The sequence below is a fragment of the Macrotis lagotis genome, chromosome 1 (genome assembly GCF_037893015.1).
Source record: "Macrotis lagotis isolate mMagLag1 chromosome 1, bilby.v1.9.chrom.fasta, whole genome shotgun sequence".
In the NCBI taxonomy this organism is placed as follows: domain Eukaryota; kingdom Metazoa; phylum Chordata; class Mammalia; order Peramelemorphia; family Peramelidae; genus Macrotis; species Macrotis lagotis.
Genome location: NC_133658.1, coordinates 620,867,228 through 620,884,592, shown reverse-complemented (window position 1 = coordinate 620,884,592; position 17,365 = coordinate 620,867,228). Strand labels below are relative to the sequence as shown.

Below are 17,365 nucleotides of genomic sequence, written 5' to 3'. Positions count from 1 at the left end.
TCTTCAACAGTAGTAATCAGCATCATATGTACAAGTGTAAAAGTCAAAGAAAATATCTCCAATGTAAAAAATATTAATTTAAAATTTGCCAAATTTCTCCCAAAGGTTAACAAAAAGCCAAATCTCTCTTACTTCCACTAGTCTTGATACTCCCTCAAACTTTGTTCCCTTGCTTCCACTTATTGAAAGAAATTTGTAATGCATAATTAACATTCTAACCAATATACTTCATTACCTTCAATGCCTTAATCATAAGATGGATAATTAACAATCAGACAAACCACTGCCTTGATCACCTGAACACAGGGAGCATCACGACATAGAGCGAAGTGATACTCAAATCCCTAAAAAATTATTTCTTAGCCCCCAAAACTTAGAAGACTACTAAGAAATACCTGTCAAATCATCCTATGGGGCTATATTGAGACAATTATTTTGGACTTTCTAGTCCTCTGCCATCTCATACATATCTCTTCTCTTTCCTTCATTTCCTTTCTGGTTCATTGCTTTTGGCTTACCATTGGACTAATTTCTTTATTCAGAACTAACAGAATCCCAACCCTGGTCTAGAAAGACTTACATAATTTAAATGATTTGGAGTTGTTTTGTTTACTAGTGGTTAAAAAGATGGGTCTTTGTTCTTGGGAGAAATTTCCAAATTATAGATAACTGAAATTACCACTTGTTATTCAACATTCAATTCCACAAATGTTTAATCAAGATCTATAATAGGAAGTGGCTTATGCTAGGAAAAGGCAATCAACCCAGGAGAGAAGGAAGTATGGATAGCCTGAGAACTTTATGAAATGGCTGAAATGGTTCTTATGAAATAATTCTTATACAAGAACTCAAGGATTACAGCAGGATTGGGTGAAAGAGGGAAAAGAAGCATCTCCAGAGGGAAAAGGGTGCAGGTAAGGAAGCGGAAAAATACAGTGAATCAGGCAAGGAAAGGAAAGAAAAGGAAAAGGAAAAGGAAAAGAAAAGGGAAAAGAATATACACAAATAATCAATAGATTAAGTGGAATGTTGAGGTACAAAAGAAAATTCATTTTTTCTTTTTTAGGTTTTTGCAAGGCAAATGGGGTTAAGTGGCTTGCCCAAGGCCACACAGCTAGGTAATTATTAAGTGTCTGAGACTGGATTTGAACCCAGGTACTCCTGACTCCAGGGCCGGTGCTTTATCCACTAGGCCACCTAGCTGCCCCCAAAAGAAAATTCTTGAATAATTATGTACACATTTTCAATTGTAGAATCCAGGAATGTTCTATAGAGAAGACATCTGACCTGGGTCTAGAAAGGACCAACAAATGGAGATTTTTAGGTGTGGATGGTGAGATCATTCTAAGCATTAAAACTACAGAGGATGAATCTCTAGTTTCTCTAGAACAAAAAGTACATAAGGAAAAGTAGTTATGAGACTGGAATAGAAAGATATTAGAGACTAGATGTGGAGATTTTTAAAGCCAGAAGTGTTTATCTTTTATTTAGTAAGCAATAGGGAGCCACTTAAAATTTTTAATAGGGAAGAAACATATATTAAATCAGTATATTAGGAAGACTAATATACTAACTAAAGGAAAAAGGGGAAAAGATGGATAAAGGAAGGAGGAAAGAGGAAGTGATAGACAGGCATGGTCTAAAAAAGGCCAAAAGAATAAAGGGCAAGTTACTAGACCAAGTAACAAGGAAATTTTTTTTAAAAAAAGCCCAAAATGAAAATATTTCCTGATCCCTTCTTTGTGAGGAAAATGTACAAATATCCTTCCCTTTTACTGTAGAAGGCAACACTGTCCTCCCAATCTTCCAGGCTCAAAACCTAGGAATCATTCTTGACTTATATATATACACACCTACATGTATTCACAAATGTGTAATATATAAACATATACATATATATAGAGAGAGAGAGAGAGAAAGAGAGAGTAGTGTGTTTGTGTGTGTGTGTATGTGTGTCAAAAGCACTCCCTACCCTCACTAGTAAACTTTCTCATTAACAGTTCAGAAACATAATAAATTCTTATAGCAAAGGCATTTACTAAGATGTCTACAAAACAGTTTCCCCTTAAACCTGGGGTTACTCTCCTATGAATACATGAAACATCCCTTGGGAAAAATGGACTCAAACTTAAAGTTTAATGGTAATGAGGTTCACTTATATGACTGAGATGAAACAAAGTTAACTCATAATTCCTGCTACTTCCTCTTTTCCTAGATCCTCACAGAGTTCCCTTTGGCTGCAGTGTCTCTGGGTGGGTTGTTCAGCTGGATTCTCAGATGCCTACTACTCTTGGTTTCCCTCTAAAAATGCCAGAACTAGCTCTCTCATGACTTAATAAGCAGTTCTCTTCCCTGCTGCCAGAATTCCTGTTCCTTAAATGTATTTCCTCCCCAGAGTGACTTGCTTTTCTTTACAACCATATCTGTCTAGAGTATCTTTCTGCTTCCTCAATTGCTTAGACTCTCAATAACATCAGCCATAAGGTGTTTTCTGCTACATATCATGGTTGAAAAGGAAGAAAGAAAGAATAAAAAAGGAAGTACTCATTATGTACTAGGGATTGTGGAAAGAGCTTCACATTATTCCATTTGATCCTCATAACCTTTTTTTTGTTTTTGCAAGGCAATGGGGTTAAGTGACTTGCCCAAGGTCACACAGGTAGGTAATTATTAAGTGTCTGAGGCTGGACTTGAACTCAAGGCCTCCTGATTCCAGGACCGGTGCTCTACCCACTACACCACCTAGCTGCCCCTCTTCATAACCTTCTCCCAATTTTACAGTGGAGGAAATTGAGTCAGAGGTTAAGTGATTTGCCCAGGTTCACACAGTAAGTGTTTGAGGTTAGATTTGCACTCATGTCTTCCTACCTCTAGGTCCCAAACTCAATCCACTCTACCACCTAGCTGCCTCTAGACAAATGTTCCTTCTCTTCCCTGAAAGGAGACTTGTCCACAAAGCACTCCTAAGTCCAGTTCCCTAAGAACTGACTCTTTTCAGATGAACAGAGTTGTTTATTTCTGGGCTGGTAAGTTTGTTGCTAGATAATATAATTGGGTCTCTTTTTTTTTCCAGGGATAGGAAACGGTGGCCCGGGGAAGGCAAATTAGATGAGGTACTAGAAGCTAAGAAGTATTAAGAATCTGGGTTATATTAGAGAAGAAGTAACTTTTATTTCAAATACTGGACAGTGAGATAAAGGAAAGAATTTTAAACAAAGAGATAAAGAACATGAGTTCAAATCCAGCCTCTGACACATAAGGTTTGTCAAGCAAATGAGAATATCTTTTATCCTAGGTGCAGAAGGGAACTATTGCAACTTTTTGTACAGGAGAAACAACACTGTTAGATCTATGCTTTAGAACATTCCTGTAGAAGTTGTGTCAAAGACAGAAAAGGAACAATTTTGAAAGATTTTATGAGAATCAACAGAACTTGGATACTATCACATGGGGTGAAAGAGAGGGAAGCCCCAAAGATGCCTCTGAGGTGTGTTACAAGTATGGGCAGCTAGAGAGCATGGTGATGCCATTAACAGAAACACATAAGTTTGGAGAAGGGACAGGTGAGCTTATTTGCCTGTGTTCATTTAATAACAGGGCTTCTTAGGGGGTATACTTGTCTGTAGATAGATTTCAGAGAGTCTGTAAAGTAGAATGGAAAAAAAAGTCCATCTTTATTTTCATCAACTTTAGGTATCTTTTCTATGTCTGTGTATTTTTCATATTGTATTTAAAAACTCTTGAGAAAGTGTCCATAGTTTTTAATCAAACTACTATTGGGCCAAAACACAGGAAAAAAAGGTTAAGACTTCCTGTCCTAGTAGAAGAGACTACATTTTTGTATTCCCTGCACTTTACACATACTAAGTGCTTAATAAAAATTTATTGATTTTTCAACTAAGACTTTGAAGTCAGAGAAATAGCATCTAATATTATGCTTCTTTGTGACCTCTCCAGCACTAGCACTAACTCATAGCAGGCATTCATAAGTGGAGAGTGTGTGTGTGTGTGTGTGTGTGTGTGTGTGTATGTGTGTGTATGTTTGTGTATGTGTGTTTGTGTGTATCTATCTATCAACATGCAGGGCTCAACCAAGTCTTCCTTTACTACCCAAAGTATGCAGTTGCCATCTCCATTTTTTATATACTCTCTTTCACTACCTCGGCCTTGCTGCCAACAAGATTTGGTATATTTAAGTTAAAATGGAACCTCTTTCCCTTCCTTACAACCAAGTTGTTATGACATTTATTTGACATATCTGACCTTCCCTTTCTTTAACCAAAGTTTGTAGTATCAAACCCTACAGGCTTACTCTAGTCTAAGTTAAACAAAAATGTCCATGTTGCTATGAAATTGCAACTGCAGTGGAAAGAAGTCTGCACTGCTTTCTTTAGTCTTCTATTCACAATTCTTCCCTGTGGTGATGGGCCAGTGCCTTCCTCTAGGATCTACCCTCTGAAGGTTAAAATACTCCAATTCATCCTACACACTTCTGGGATTTGCCACCTACCCTGCTGTTGTGTCCTTAGGACCTCCAGAGCTTTCCATCAGCTCTGCAGTTGAACACTTCTATATTATGAAAAAAGTCTTAATAAAAGCTTTTTTTCCATTCATTTGCAGCCGAGCATGGATGTTCTTTCTACACTGGACCTGTAAAGTCAGCCCATACATGTGTATGTAAATGTGTATGTATATATCACATCACCCTAATACTGTGCTGCACATCTGCATATGTCAGACTTCTGATATTACATATGGCACTGCTGGAATATGAAACAGAATTTGGTAAATACATACAATTCTGTAACCGAATCTCTCACCATTTGATACTTCAATCTAACATTCCCATCCCACCACATTGTTTCATACCTAAAGTCACATGTGGATAGTAAAAGTCAGGAAGTTTTCTGCTCTCTGGAACTTATAGAGGTATTTTGGGAGGCAGTCATCCTTTGAGGTTATTTCCAAATGAACATATGATGTACTTCCTCTTTTAAGAGAAGAAGTGTTTCTACACTTTTTGAATAGCCTAGAAACAGCCTCTTTGCACCTTTGGGGTCCTTTACACCCCAAGGTTTCACACTCTAAGGTTACACTCCCCCACCATTTTATAGTTATTTTTACAACAGTGAGAAAGAATTTTATGCCAATCCAGTCACACTCTCAGTACCTTTTAATGTCTGGCTGAGGCTAGGGGGCTATAATAGTCTGTGGTCCTGAAACAAAACTTTTATAACTCACCCTCCTGAAAACTGAGCCCATGGCTCTGGCTACATTAGTTCTTACCAAATAAAATACATCCAGGAATAAGGAGCAATTTTGATGTTCTAATATTACTATTACATTCAAAGATACTATCCCTAAAAAAGAAAAATAAGTCAGTTTGCTTGGTATCTCTCAGTTGAACTATTGTGTGGATAGATGCCTCAAGAAAAATACAATATGTGACTAATAAAAATGGCATTCTTCAGATATTCCTACTAAACTATCTATTAAAAATATGTGTTATTTACATAAAAAGCCCTCTATTAACAACTAATAAACATTAAGATCTTTATTCCTACTGAAAACTAATTTCTTCTCTGAAGACTTTGTATCAAAACTCAGCTTTTTATTTTTTCAGTTGTCATTATTATAGGCATCTCACACATTTTCAAAGAATTAAAGCCTTGAAAGACCTCTTTTCCTTTCAAAAGAGCCATACCCTAAAAATGGCCTTATGAAAGCACAAAATAAGATTGCAAATTCAAAGCCTAATTTAGTTTTCTGAAAACTGTAGCGTGGATTGATACAGTCAGTACAACTTGACCCTTTAGGAAAAGGTGACACCAGTATTTGAAGGATCCTTCTCTAATTTTAAGCAGCACTCCCATTTCCTAGGTTGAGGAAAAGGAATGTCATTTTACATATTCCAAAGGGGATATCTATATCTATATATCTATGTCTAAAGATTATATATATATATATATATATATAATATATATATATATATATATATATATATATATATATGTACTCCATGATACACCTAAATGGTTTCACAGAAAGCAAAGGGAAGAGCTGCTGCTGTACACTCAAGGAAACAGTGAGGTGAGTATAAATATATATAGTATATATGAATATAAATATATAGTATTTATAAAATGTTGCTCCCATCTCAAGTGGGAACAAATAAAATAGTAAATAAAAAATAAAATTTATCAAAAGAACATACTCTTAGATGGTATCTAATAATCAAGGGTAGGTGATGGCCAAGTGGATAGAATGCCGACTTGGAGCCATGAAGACAGTTCAAATACAGCCTCAAGCACTTTCTACCTGGGTGATCCTGGATTCCTACCTGCCTCAATTTTCTTAACTGCAAAATGGGGATAATAATTGCTCCTACCCTCTAGGATTGTTGTAAGGATCAAATAAAATGATATTTGTAAACCTGACACATGGTAAGTACTTAATAAATGTTAATTCAAACCCATAAAATGCATTGACCAATAAAATAATATATGTATCATCCATACCTAATTTGGTGAACCTTTAAAAGACCATTTGTTCTCTATAAGAGTTGATTAAGGGCATAAAGGTGAATAAAGACGTGGTCCCTACAGTTAGGTGATTCAGTAGATAAGAGAACTGGATCTAGAGTCAGGAAGACATGAATCAAGCTTCAGACACTGACTAGATGTTGAACCTTGGGAAAGTCACTTATTGTCAGTCTGCCTCAATTTCCACAACTGAAAAAATGGGGATAATAATAGCTCCTATCTTGTAGAGTTGTAGTAAAAGTCAAATGAGATATTTGTAAAGCATTTATCACAGAGCCTGGAAAACAATAGGCAATAATATAAACAACAGTTCTTACAGGATAACACACTCAAAAATTAGTTATTACTAATAATTACTAAGTAGCACAAACAATATATTATGAGATCATATGCAGGAGTTGGTTTTAGAAAGGAAAGAAAAGTTCTAGGACAAAAGACCTTCATTCATCTCTCAGCTTGGATACTTACTAGTTGCTGGGCCCTAGGCAAATCATTTAATCTATCTTTGCCTCAGGTTTCTCATCTGTAAAATGGAGAAAATTATAGTTCACTACCTCATATGACTGCTATAAATAGAATGTTTTTAAACACTCAAGCACTACAGAAATATAACCTATTACTAGATGAAAAAAGTGCATCCTCATAATTCATTGGATAGATTCATGTTCTTTGAGTATATTTTCCAACTTCAATTACCCCCAGAGGATAAGGATCATGTCTACTTAACATGCAAAATCTATCATTATTTCTTTTCCAACATCCCAACGAAACTTCAGATGCCAATTTTAAAACCATGTTCATTCTTTTATTCTATATGTAAGTCATCCATGTCCTTCCTATGTTTCGAAGGTCTTTATTGTCACTGACTTCATGAATGTAATCTGCTTTTACCTCTCATTCTCCCTCTTTGATGCCATTCTTCATTCCATTTCTCTCTTTTATAATTTCTTTTTATATGCTGCAGCAGAAAGAGTGCCCAAATGAATCATGGAGTACCTGGGTTCAAATCCTACCTCTGACCCTCAATGCTCTGAGTTTGTGTTTAAATCGATTAAACTCTCTAAGCCTCAATTAACTGTAAAATAAAGGGATCTGTCCGTCTTTCCTAGAATTCTCTCCCTCTTCATCTCTATTTTTTTTTTGTATACCTGAATTCCTTCAAGTCACAAATAAAATCCCAGTCTTCTATAGGAAGCCTTTCCTAATACCACTTAAATTTTAGTTTCTTCTCTCAGGTGATCATTTCCCATTTATCCTGTCTACAGATTGTTTATAGGTTGTCTCTCCCCATTAGACTGTGATCGTCTTTTTTTTTTCTTTTTTCTTTTTAGTTTTTGCAAGGCAATGGAGTTAAGTAATTTGCCCAAGGTCACTTGCTAGGTAATTAATAAGTGTCTGAGGCCAAATTTGAACTCAGGTCCTCCTGACTTGGACAAGGGCTAGTGCTCTATCCACTGTGCCAGTTTGTGATTATCTTTTGTGTTTCTTTGAATCTCCAGAATTTAGAATACATAGGAGTTTAATATTGACTGACTGACTAGCTGGTTCCTCAACCTAAAATGTTCCAGTTGAATCATGCTGAAGTCCCTGATGCTCTTTGAGCAATCCTCAACTTCAACTCTTTGGAAATGTTGAGTTCCAAGATTCATAGGTAGGCATAATTGGAAGATAACTGGTTTTAAACAGATAGGCCTTTGTTCCAGGCAGAAGCCTACAAAACTTTTATTATTAAAAGAATAAAAATAATGATAGCAATAGCTGATGTTTGTCCAGCATCTTAAGGTTTGTATCTTTCACAAGAATTCTATTAAGTAAGCAGGTCATGTATTTTTGTTCATACTTTACAGATAAGAAGATAACCCAAAGAGGTTAATTCACTCATCCATAATCACTCAGTAATTTGGTTTCTTGACTCTCAATTTAAGCTACACTTTTAACAGCTGCCTTCATATCTGAAGGGTGCCCTTCTTCATATACAGACTGACAATGAAGTTTCAACAACTTGGGAATGGGCAATAATTTGCACTTTGACAATAAACATGCATTTAGTTTCAATTATTTGGCTACTATTCTGATTACACAAACACTTCCCACTCAGTGATATTTATAAAATAGATTATTTATTAAACAGATTCTCTGTAGCGTATATTGGAAAACTCTATTTTAAAAAAAATGTCAATACCAAGACATCTCTATTTTTATTGGCAAATGATCAATATAAAACTCACTTAAATAAAAATCTATAGCCCTAAGTTGGGCTCTGCCACAGAATGAATTAGATCAAGTCACTTCATCTGTATCACCTCAGTTTCCTTACCTGTAAAATGAGGGGGTTGAACAAGAGGATTCTCAAGCTCATCTCAGCTCTGACATTCTAAGAGTTTAATAACAATAGCAAAAAAGCAGGGCACAGTGGATACAGCACTAGCCCTGGAGTCAAGACAATTTGAGTTCAAATCTGGCCTCAGACATTTAATAATTACCTAGCTGTGTAACCTTGGGCAAGTCACTTAACCTCATTGCCTTGCCAAAAAATAATAAAAATAAAATAACAAAAAAGTTTTATGGCATCCATAAGTTTCTGATAAGTTTACTATGCAGAGGGAAGGAAAAGTGTGTGTGTGTGGGGGGGGGGGATAAAAAAAATCCATTAACATAACTCCACAAAGTAGAATGGTATCTCAAGTAGATGCCAAACTCTAGAGGAGTTCAAAAGGGGGTACAAAGCTTACTGTAAGGTAACAAGAAAGACTTTCCATGAAAGGTGAAGAGAGATTCAACTTTCGGGGGGGGGGGGGAGTAAAAAAAGATAAATGCTTAACTTGGAGTTTTGGACATGTCAGATGTATGAAGCAATGCAAATATCTTAACCCTGAAATCAGTCAAAAATTACCCAAACAGTAGGTCATAAGACATTATCAATGTAGAATTGCAATGGTTTTGGACAGGAGTTGGGGAGAAGAGAAAAAGGTGCTCACTGGACATCTTCTGAGTTTCCTGGGTATCCCTTATTAAGAGATCTAAAAGAAGCATTCCTGTTATACCATCCCCCTCCCATAACAGTATGTTGGGGGGGGGGGCAGAGTGGAGGAGGTAATGTATAGAAGGAAAATGGATGGAATGAATTGTAAAGCAAAAGAGGGCATGAACTGACAGACAGATATCTGTCCTTGTGGACACACCTTCCAATGAAGATGATTCACAATTATGTTAAAAACATGCCTTTTAAATCTTAAAAGTATCAAGCAAATGTGATTTTTTAAATAAGACCTAGAGGAAGAATGGGTGAGGCAAGTTCAAATGACAGTGAATAGATCAGCTTCCAAGCCACTTCAAGAGGAGTGATTAGGCTGCAAAGATAGGGTAAAGCAAGAGTGTTAAAGACGTTATTATATCAGTTTAAAGAATTTGGTCTTTTACATTCTCTTGCCAAATGTTCCTCATGACCAGGACCTGTAACAGCTCTAAAATTATATGAAGCAGCTGACTGGAGTTAAGGGCATAAGCATTATCAAAACTCAAACTGTGTTCTCATTAACATCATAATACTAAAATGGGAATAAAAAGTATTAGTTATGAAGCTAAGACCCCAAACCAGTAAACAGAACCTTGAAAATTACTGATATTCAGTTCAGAAAATACCAAAGAAAACAGAAACAAGGGTACAACCAGAGATCTTAATGTGAAAGTTGTGGTCATGCTCAGAGGCAACCTGGAGTCCAGAAGACCTAAGTTCAAATCTAACCCCAGACCTTTATTGGTTGGGAAACTCTGAGTAACTCATTTAAAGTAGGTTTCTGCAAAAGTAAAATGGGATTCATAATAGCACCCACTGCCCACAGAAGTGATGATCAAATGAGAACATATTTGCAAATAGCTCTGAATAGATCCTGGCAGGAGTAGACACTTAATAAATGATTATTTCTTTCCTTCTTCTCTCCCTTTCTCCACCTCCCTCTTGGTTCCTTTGTCCCTTTCCTTTTTTTCCTTCTAAAGTCTAGTACCATGTCTTGCATAAGTATTTAATAAATTATTTGTTGAATTGAACCTCTTAAAATATTGGTATCATTAAATTCTAAAAGAAACAAATGAGCAACAGGGGTTCCATATAATTGGGATTCTTTGCCTTGATAGTAAAAACCAGCCAACGAATATTTTTGTCTACTAATATTATACCAGGTTTTCAGGGATGTTGGGACAAAAATAACTTAAGATAGAGTTGGTGTCAAAAATTTTTGGATATTGTTGGAGAAAAAAAGACTTGTTCAAAGTTACAGAGACTCCATAGCTCAGATTTAAAAGAATCTTATTTTTGCTAAAGTTATTGTAAAAGGTCTTGGAGGTGGGGGGGATACCAGGAACACCAAAGTAGAAATAAAAGATCCTGTCAATCAACCACTAGGCTACCATGGAGTCACAGAGAAGTTTATAACCTTTGTTTAGCTCTTGGAGAGAAAAAAAAAGGGACAACTAGGAAAGTTTTATAAGGAAATGAATCACTAGCCCCAAATATAGCTTTAATCCAGTCTTTCTCGGGGATTTTAATAACACCAGTCAAAGTGAAGTCCTTTAAAAATCAAAACCACAATAACTTCTTTTTCCAAACAGTAAGAAGTTTCAAAGAATGAAAAAAAGGTATTAATATTATCAGGGAATGCAATTAAACTCCAGTCTCTACCATATTTAACTATATGACCTTAAGTAAGGTCCTCTCTTGACTTCACTTTCCTTATCTACAAAAGGAGGGTTGTTGGATTAGATATTTCTAGGGTCTCTTCCAGCTACGAAACTGGAACTCTGATTTTTTACTTCCAGCTTCCAAACATTTTCTTCCTGAAGCAGAGTTAGATAACTATACCAGAAGTCCTTCTCACAATGTTTAATCAACTGAAACCATAGTAATAACTCAGTAAGTAATCTCTAAATTAAACATTCTACACTGGTTTGTCCCAGAGACAGGCAAAGTTTTAGTTTATTTCTCAGTTTGTAGACTATTTTTGGCATTTGACAATCTTTCCCAGGAGATTTAACTAAGGGAACAGCCTTTGTGACTATGATTGGATTACCATTTTTTTTTACTAGCAAGACCTCTGACCTAGAAATTTATGCTTAAAATAGTTTAATCCCAACAAGATAGCCAGGTTACCTATATTATGTGGAATAATGTGTTTTTTTTCAATTATTGATTGATTAAAACACACTTACTATGAGTCAGACACTGTACTATAAACCCTAAATAACCAAGAGCTGTTGCTATTGAAGTCTTGCCTAAGTCATCACTGAAATCAAATACCTGCCCTGACAGCCCTATTTTTGTTTTATTTTGTTTTGTCTATCCTGAGAGGCAGAGGGCTATAATTGCACTGAATTATGATAATGCAAGGTGTCAAAAGATGGGCAACTTGATTTTTAATCCTAAAATAAAATCCAGGGACCTAGAAGAATTAAGACTTACTAAGATGTTACAAACACAATACATCCCAAAATGACTTAGATCCAAATACTGGTTCGTGTATATGGGTGATTCTGGAAAAGTTGCTTAACATTTCTGAGCCTCAGTTTCCTCATCTGCAAAAAAGGTTTAGAAATCTAGATGCTCTCCATGGTCACTTCAGGTTCAAAATCTGACCTTACCTAGGAATCTTGGAAGTGGCAGAGTACTTTCTGTTGATTTCCCCATTAGATTAAAAGCTCCTTGAGTAAAGAGACTTTTCTTTTTTCCTATTTTTAATACCAACATTTAATACAGTGTCAGTCACCTAGAAAGCACTTAATATATGCTTTATTGCTTGAAACATTTGACTGGTAACAGTGTAAATGTAAAGAACAACAAAGAAACAATCAAAACTGAATGCTGGGCTGGCTAGGTGGCACAGTGGATAAAGCACCAGCCCTGGAGTCAGTAGTATATCTGAGTTCAAATCCTGTCTCAGACACTTAAGAATTACCTAGCTGTGTGGCCTAGGGCAAGCCACTTAACCCCATTTGCCTTGCAAAAAAAAAATCTAAAACAACAACAACAACAAAAACCTGAATGCTGTGAAAATAGAACAAGCTTGGCCCCCAGAGAAGAGAATTGTATCTCACTCCCTTTCCTGGGAATTCTGATAGGACTCTGAGGATGAAACACTGCATATAGTATCAAGATTTTTTGTTAAACTAGAAAGTTTTTTCTAAACTTCATTTTTAAACTTGTGTTTATCCTTTCTTAAAAGAGCCAAAGGGATGACTTTTGGGAAATATAGATCATGTAAAAACAAAAAAATAACAAAATATTCAAAAATAATGAGAACAGGGGCAGCTAGCTAGGTGGCAGAGTGAATAGTGCACCAGCCCTGGAGTCAGGAGGTCCTGAGTTCAAATCAGACACTTACTAATTACCTAGCTGTGTGACCTTGGGCAAGTCACTTAACCCCATTTGCCTTTCAAAAACCTAAAAAAACCACACAAACAAGTCATACTGGATGAACTATACATAGAGGAATTCTATGTTGGAGTTCAGTAAAATTTTGAAGGGAAAAGTATCTTCAATGAAAGAATAAAATAAGATAGTGTAAAACTTCCAACTATTAAATATTTAAAAAGTGACAAGAAAATAAAAACTCCAACTCATACACCTACTATGTCTTATACACACATACTTTAAACATATCTACACTTAAATAATTAATAAAAGACAATAAAACAGTTTGTATAGTTCTCAAAAACAATGTGTAACTAACTAGTACAATGCAATGGCTCCTGCTTCTATTTGAATTTTGTATCACTGTTCTACATTTTTCAGTGAATTTCTAACAATCAAAAATATTCCTCATTGCCTTTTAGGGGGTGGGAGAATAAGATTCTGAGAACACTGAATAATGTGTCAAGAGTTGGTCTATATAGAATCTTAATGTGAATTATCGACATATACCAAGTGAGGTCATCCTTGATCAGGGCATTAATAGGGAACAAGACTTTCACAAGGAATATTCAACAATACATTAAATATTTAACATTTAGCAATTAACTGAAAAATGTAGAATACTGACACCAAACTCATTTGGAAAATGGAGCCATTAAACTATACTAGTCACACTGACTTTCAAAGTCACATAGTAACCTTATCTGTTTTATTGTATTTTTATTTATTTTATTAAATATTTATCAATTACATTTGAATCTGGTTCCAGCTGCCCATTAGTGCTATGGAACAAATATGGTCCATAGGCCACATGTTTGACTACTTTGAAGTATAAGATACAGTATGCCATCATGCTTATTGTTTATTGTGAAGGAGCATTTGATTTGACAGAAGAAAACTCAGGCTTATAGGATGTTTTATAGTAAATTACCTCCCATTCATTTATCAAGTTCATTTAGGATTACTTGAAAGATATAACAATAGAAATAAGACTATCAAATGGCCCTTTGAAAATAAAATCAGATGACATAAAGAGATTGTGTTATATAAGATACACTCTCAAGTTCAGGCCTAGCATGAATTCTTTGTGGATGGGGAGGAGTCTTCCATACAATCCAGTTTGCAGAATTCACTGTGCCAATTCCATCAAGCCACTGCAGATCTTCTTGAAAAACATTTGAAATCATTCAAAAGAATTTGGCCTGTCCACTTACTCAGGAAAGACCAAGAAGGGGAAAAGATATTTATTCCCCAAGCATTTGGATGGACACCATAAAGTTGTCCATATAGTAAGTCTATATATAGAGAGAGAGAGAGTACAGACCATATGGATGGTCAATGAGGTAGTCCAAAATTGAAAAGGAGGAAGAAATCAAGTCAGATTGTTTTTCAGGAAGTAAAGCTAGCCCCATCCTAATGAAAGCAAATGTCTATCTTTTGAAAAGCAACATTTTACTGATGTCGATATAGGACAGCAATACATCGAAGACCACTTCCTCCAATGGATAAAAATGAGTATCAAAGTAATCGCACTGGAGATTGTATGGTGTGGTGCTGATATCAGGCTGCAATACATAAAAAGTAGAAACTCTAAAGAAGAATAAAAGTAGACATCAAGGGGAGAGGAATGCACAACTATAAAGTACCTATTAGGTGCCAACTACTGTGTTTAGAACTTTCAAAATATTATCTCATTTGATCCTGACAACAACCTAGAAGGTAGAAGCTGTTTTTATTCTCACTGCACAGCTAAGGCAAACATAAACAAGTGATTTGCCCAGGATAACACAACTACTAAGTCTTGGAAGCCACATCTGAACTTGGATCTTCTTGACCTCCAGACTAGCAAAAATAAAAAAAGCAGAATGAGGGTCAGGACCCTTTAAGACCCAGGAAGAAAGCCTCTTCCAAATAGAAGACAACAGTAGACAAGACCCACAGCACTCCAAAAGATTCCAAAGAGCACTTTGGAACTGGAAGTGAATACAGGTGTTCTGTCTTGCCCTATATTGTGTTTTGCCTGAGGCTTTTCCTCGGATTTCTGTTTTTTAATCAAGCTTCAGCTTGCTTATTACAGTTGTTAGAACATCTGCCAGCCCCATCTAAGCTCAGGCGCTTTCCCTCAAACCTTTCCCTCTGACCAAACTCTGAATCCACTTCTGCTACAATCACACACACACAAAACAAATGAAGTCATCCACATAGGACAGTCCTGTAGACATTTCTTTCACATACAGTCCTCAGATGACTGTCTTTTGTGACTTCAGAGTGGTAATTGATGTTGATGGCATTTTTTTTTTTTACTGAAAGCCTATTCAGGGTTATAAAGAGTCTAGGGTTTATGGAGATCTTGCCCCATATCAGTCCTGTGAGAAGAGACACAGAACAAGTAATGAAGATAAATAAAGCCCAGAGAGATCACCTGGCTAATAAGTGTCAGAATCAGGATTTGAACTCGTTCATTTTCCTGTAAGTGAGAGAGGGATTAACTGACTAAATCAATCCAGTCACCCTAAACCATTTACCATAAGTGATAAAATGCTCTGCCCTGCTTCCCTAATCAAATGAGAACATGCCTCAATCAATCAAAGATTTTAGATTAAGTGCAGAAAAAGTCCTTAATCATCCAGTAACACTGCAGAAAAAATGTGATGATGCTTTGTGGTCCTGACATACAAGAAGAGAGCTAGTTTAGATGACAAGCAATTGGAGTAAGTAGAAAACAATGAATTTCCAGCTAATGTTTGTCCTTCATTATTGAAGAAGAACATGACATCAGGGAGGTAATGCCCTGATAACCACATGAATTGGATTTCAGTGAGGTGGTGCTGTGCTAAGTCACCAGCCTCACTGTTTTACTCCAGAGTCATCTGGGTCCAGTGGTCAGATATGAATCAGGAGGACTGAAGATGGCCTTAGATGTCAGGGTTTAGTGACTTGCTCAAAGTCATACAGCTAGTAAGGTCAAGTGTCTGAAGCTGGATTTGAATTCCCATCTTCCTGACTCCAAGATCAGTGCTCTATCCACTGCATCTCCTGTGAAAAGGTTAAGGATCAGAAGGAGGAAAACAGCTGAGGCCAAAGCCTTGGCCTCAAGGTTCACCCCCATGTCTTGATCAGATGAAGACCTTGAAAGTTCTACAAAGAGCCCAGAAAAAAATGCTATACTGTACTTTGGAAATCCTCTTGGGGACCCCAAACAAAGGACTTCTGAGATCTATGTGCTCTTTGCCACATGTGTTCTCTTGGACTCTATTTTAGAGGACAAAAAGGGATGTCTTTTTTGGGGGAGGGGGACAGGATATGTTTCTACCGATTGTACCACCAAAGTAAAATACCCCTTCCTAAACATTGTCTGACTAATTGATAATCAAAACAATATGAGGAGAAAAATTTCAGTGAAGCTCATAAATTATAAATCATTACAAAGACATCACCAAATACTTAAGGCTGTCCAAAGAATATTATAGGGATGCACCAGGACCTGACTAGATATAGATATAGATGCTAGCGTTCTAGAGTATACGCTGAATTATACTATCCTTCCTACCACACAATCATTTTCTTTTTTTTTATTCCACAAATTCACCCATTTATTGTAGGACTATGGGCTACAGATAATGGATAAGGAAAAGATATTACTGGTCTTTCAATTCCTTCAGTCTTTTGATGGCATATTTGACTGTGACTGTAGAGGTGGTATTGTATGTCCAAGCACAATCATCAATTGTTTTCTTACAGGATCCACAATGCCAGATATCCATGGCCCGTCTCTTCATTTTGGTCTTGCCATAGAAGGAGCAGGTATACTTAACATGCAGGTTAATTTCAATTTTCTTCACCATTATTCTGAGGGATGTACCATAACATGTTCCATATTTACTATCAATTCTAACCTTCTTGGTACATTTAACTATGTTACTAGTCACAGGGCTGAAGCTTGGAGAGGGTTTTGTTTTGGTTTTCTTATAGTTCACATTTATTTTTTTTTTAATTTTATTTATTTAAGGCAATGGGATTAAGTGATTTGTCCAAGGTCACACAGCTCAGCTGTTTTTAAGTGTCTGAGGTCAGATTTGAACTCAGATTCTCCTGACTCCAGGGATGGTACTCTATCTACTGAGTCACCTTAGCTGTCCCAATCATTTTTTTCTGAGTTGAGCATTCTGATGACTTTTTGACTTTGAAAAAAATTTTAAATAATTTTTTCAACTTCAAATCTCCTCACCTGTGACTATTTTAACTTTAGAGAGTTAACATAAACCCTTGAACAAAAAAGAAATGAATAACGGTAAAAAGAATCACATACATAAATCCCCTATCTCCTTCTACCTCACTTTAGCACCAAATCACAAAACACTCCTGGAAAAGTAACATAGGTATTTCCATGAAATCATTTACACATCCTTCCACTCACAAT

General features: G+C 36.1%; 2 protein-coding genes across 4 annotated transcripts in view; both read right to left on the bottom strand.

The window, feature by feature from the left end:
• Positions 1-17,365, bottom strand: part of MGAT5 (alpha-1,6-mannosylglycoprotein 6-beta-N-acetylglucosaminyltransferase) — a 419,199-nt gene that overhangs the window by 339,920 nt on the left and 61,914 nt on the right. The window lies entirely within an intron of this gene.
• On the bottom strand, positions 6,011-16,946 carry LOC141507416 (large ribosomal subunit protein eL43-like; the record flags this gene model as incomplete). The annotated part of the gene is made up of 1 exon (XM_074215042.1): positions 6,011-16,946. A coding segment is annotated over one exon (363 nt), but the record flags the coding sequence as incomplete, so codon positions are not given.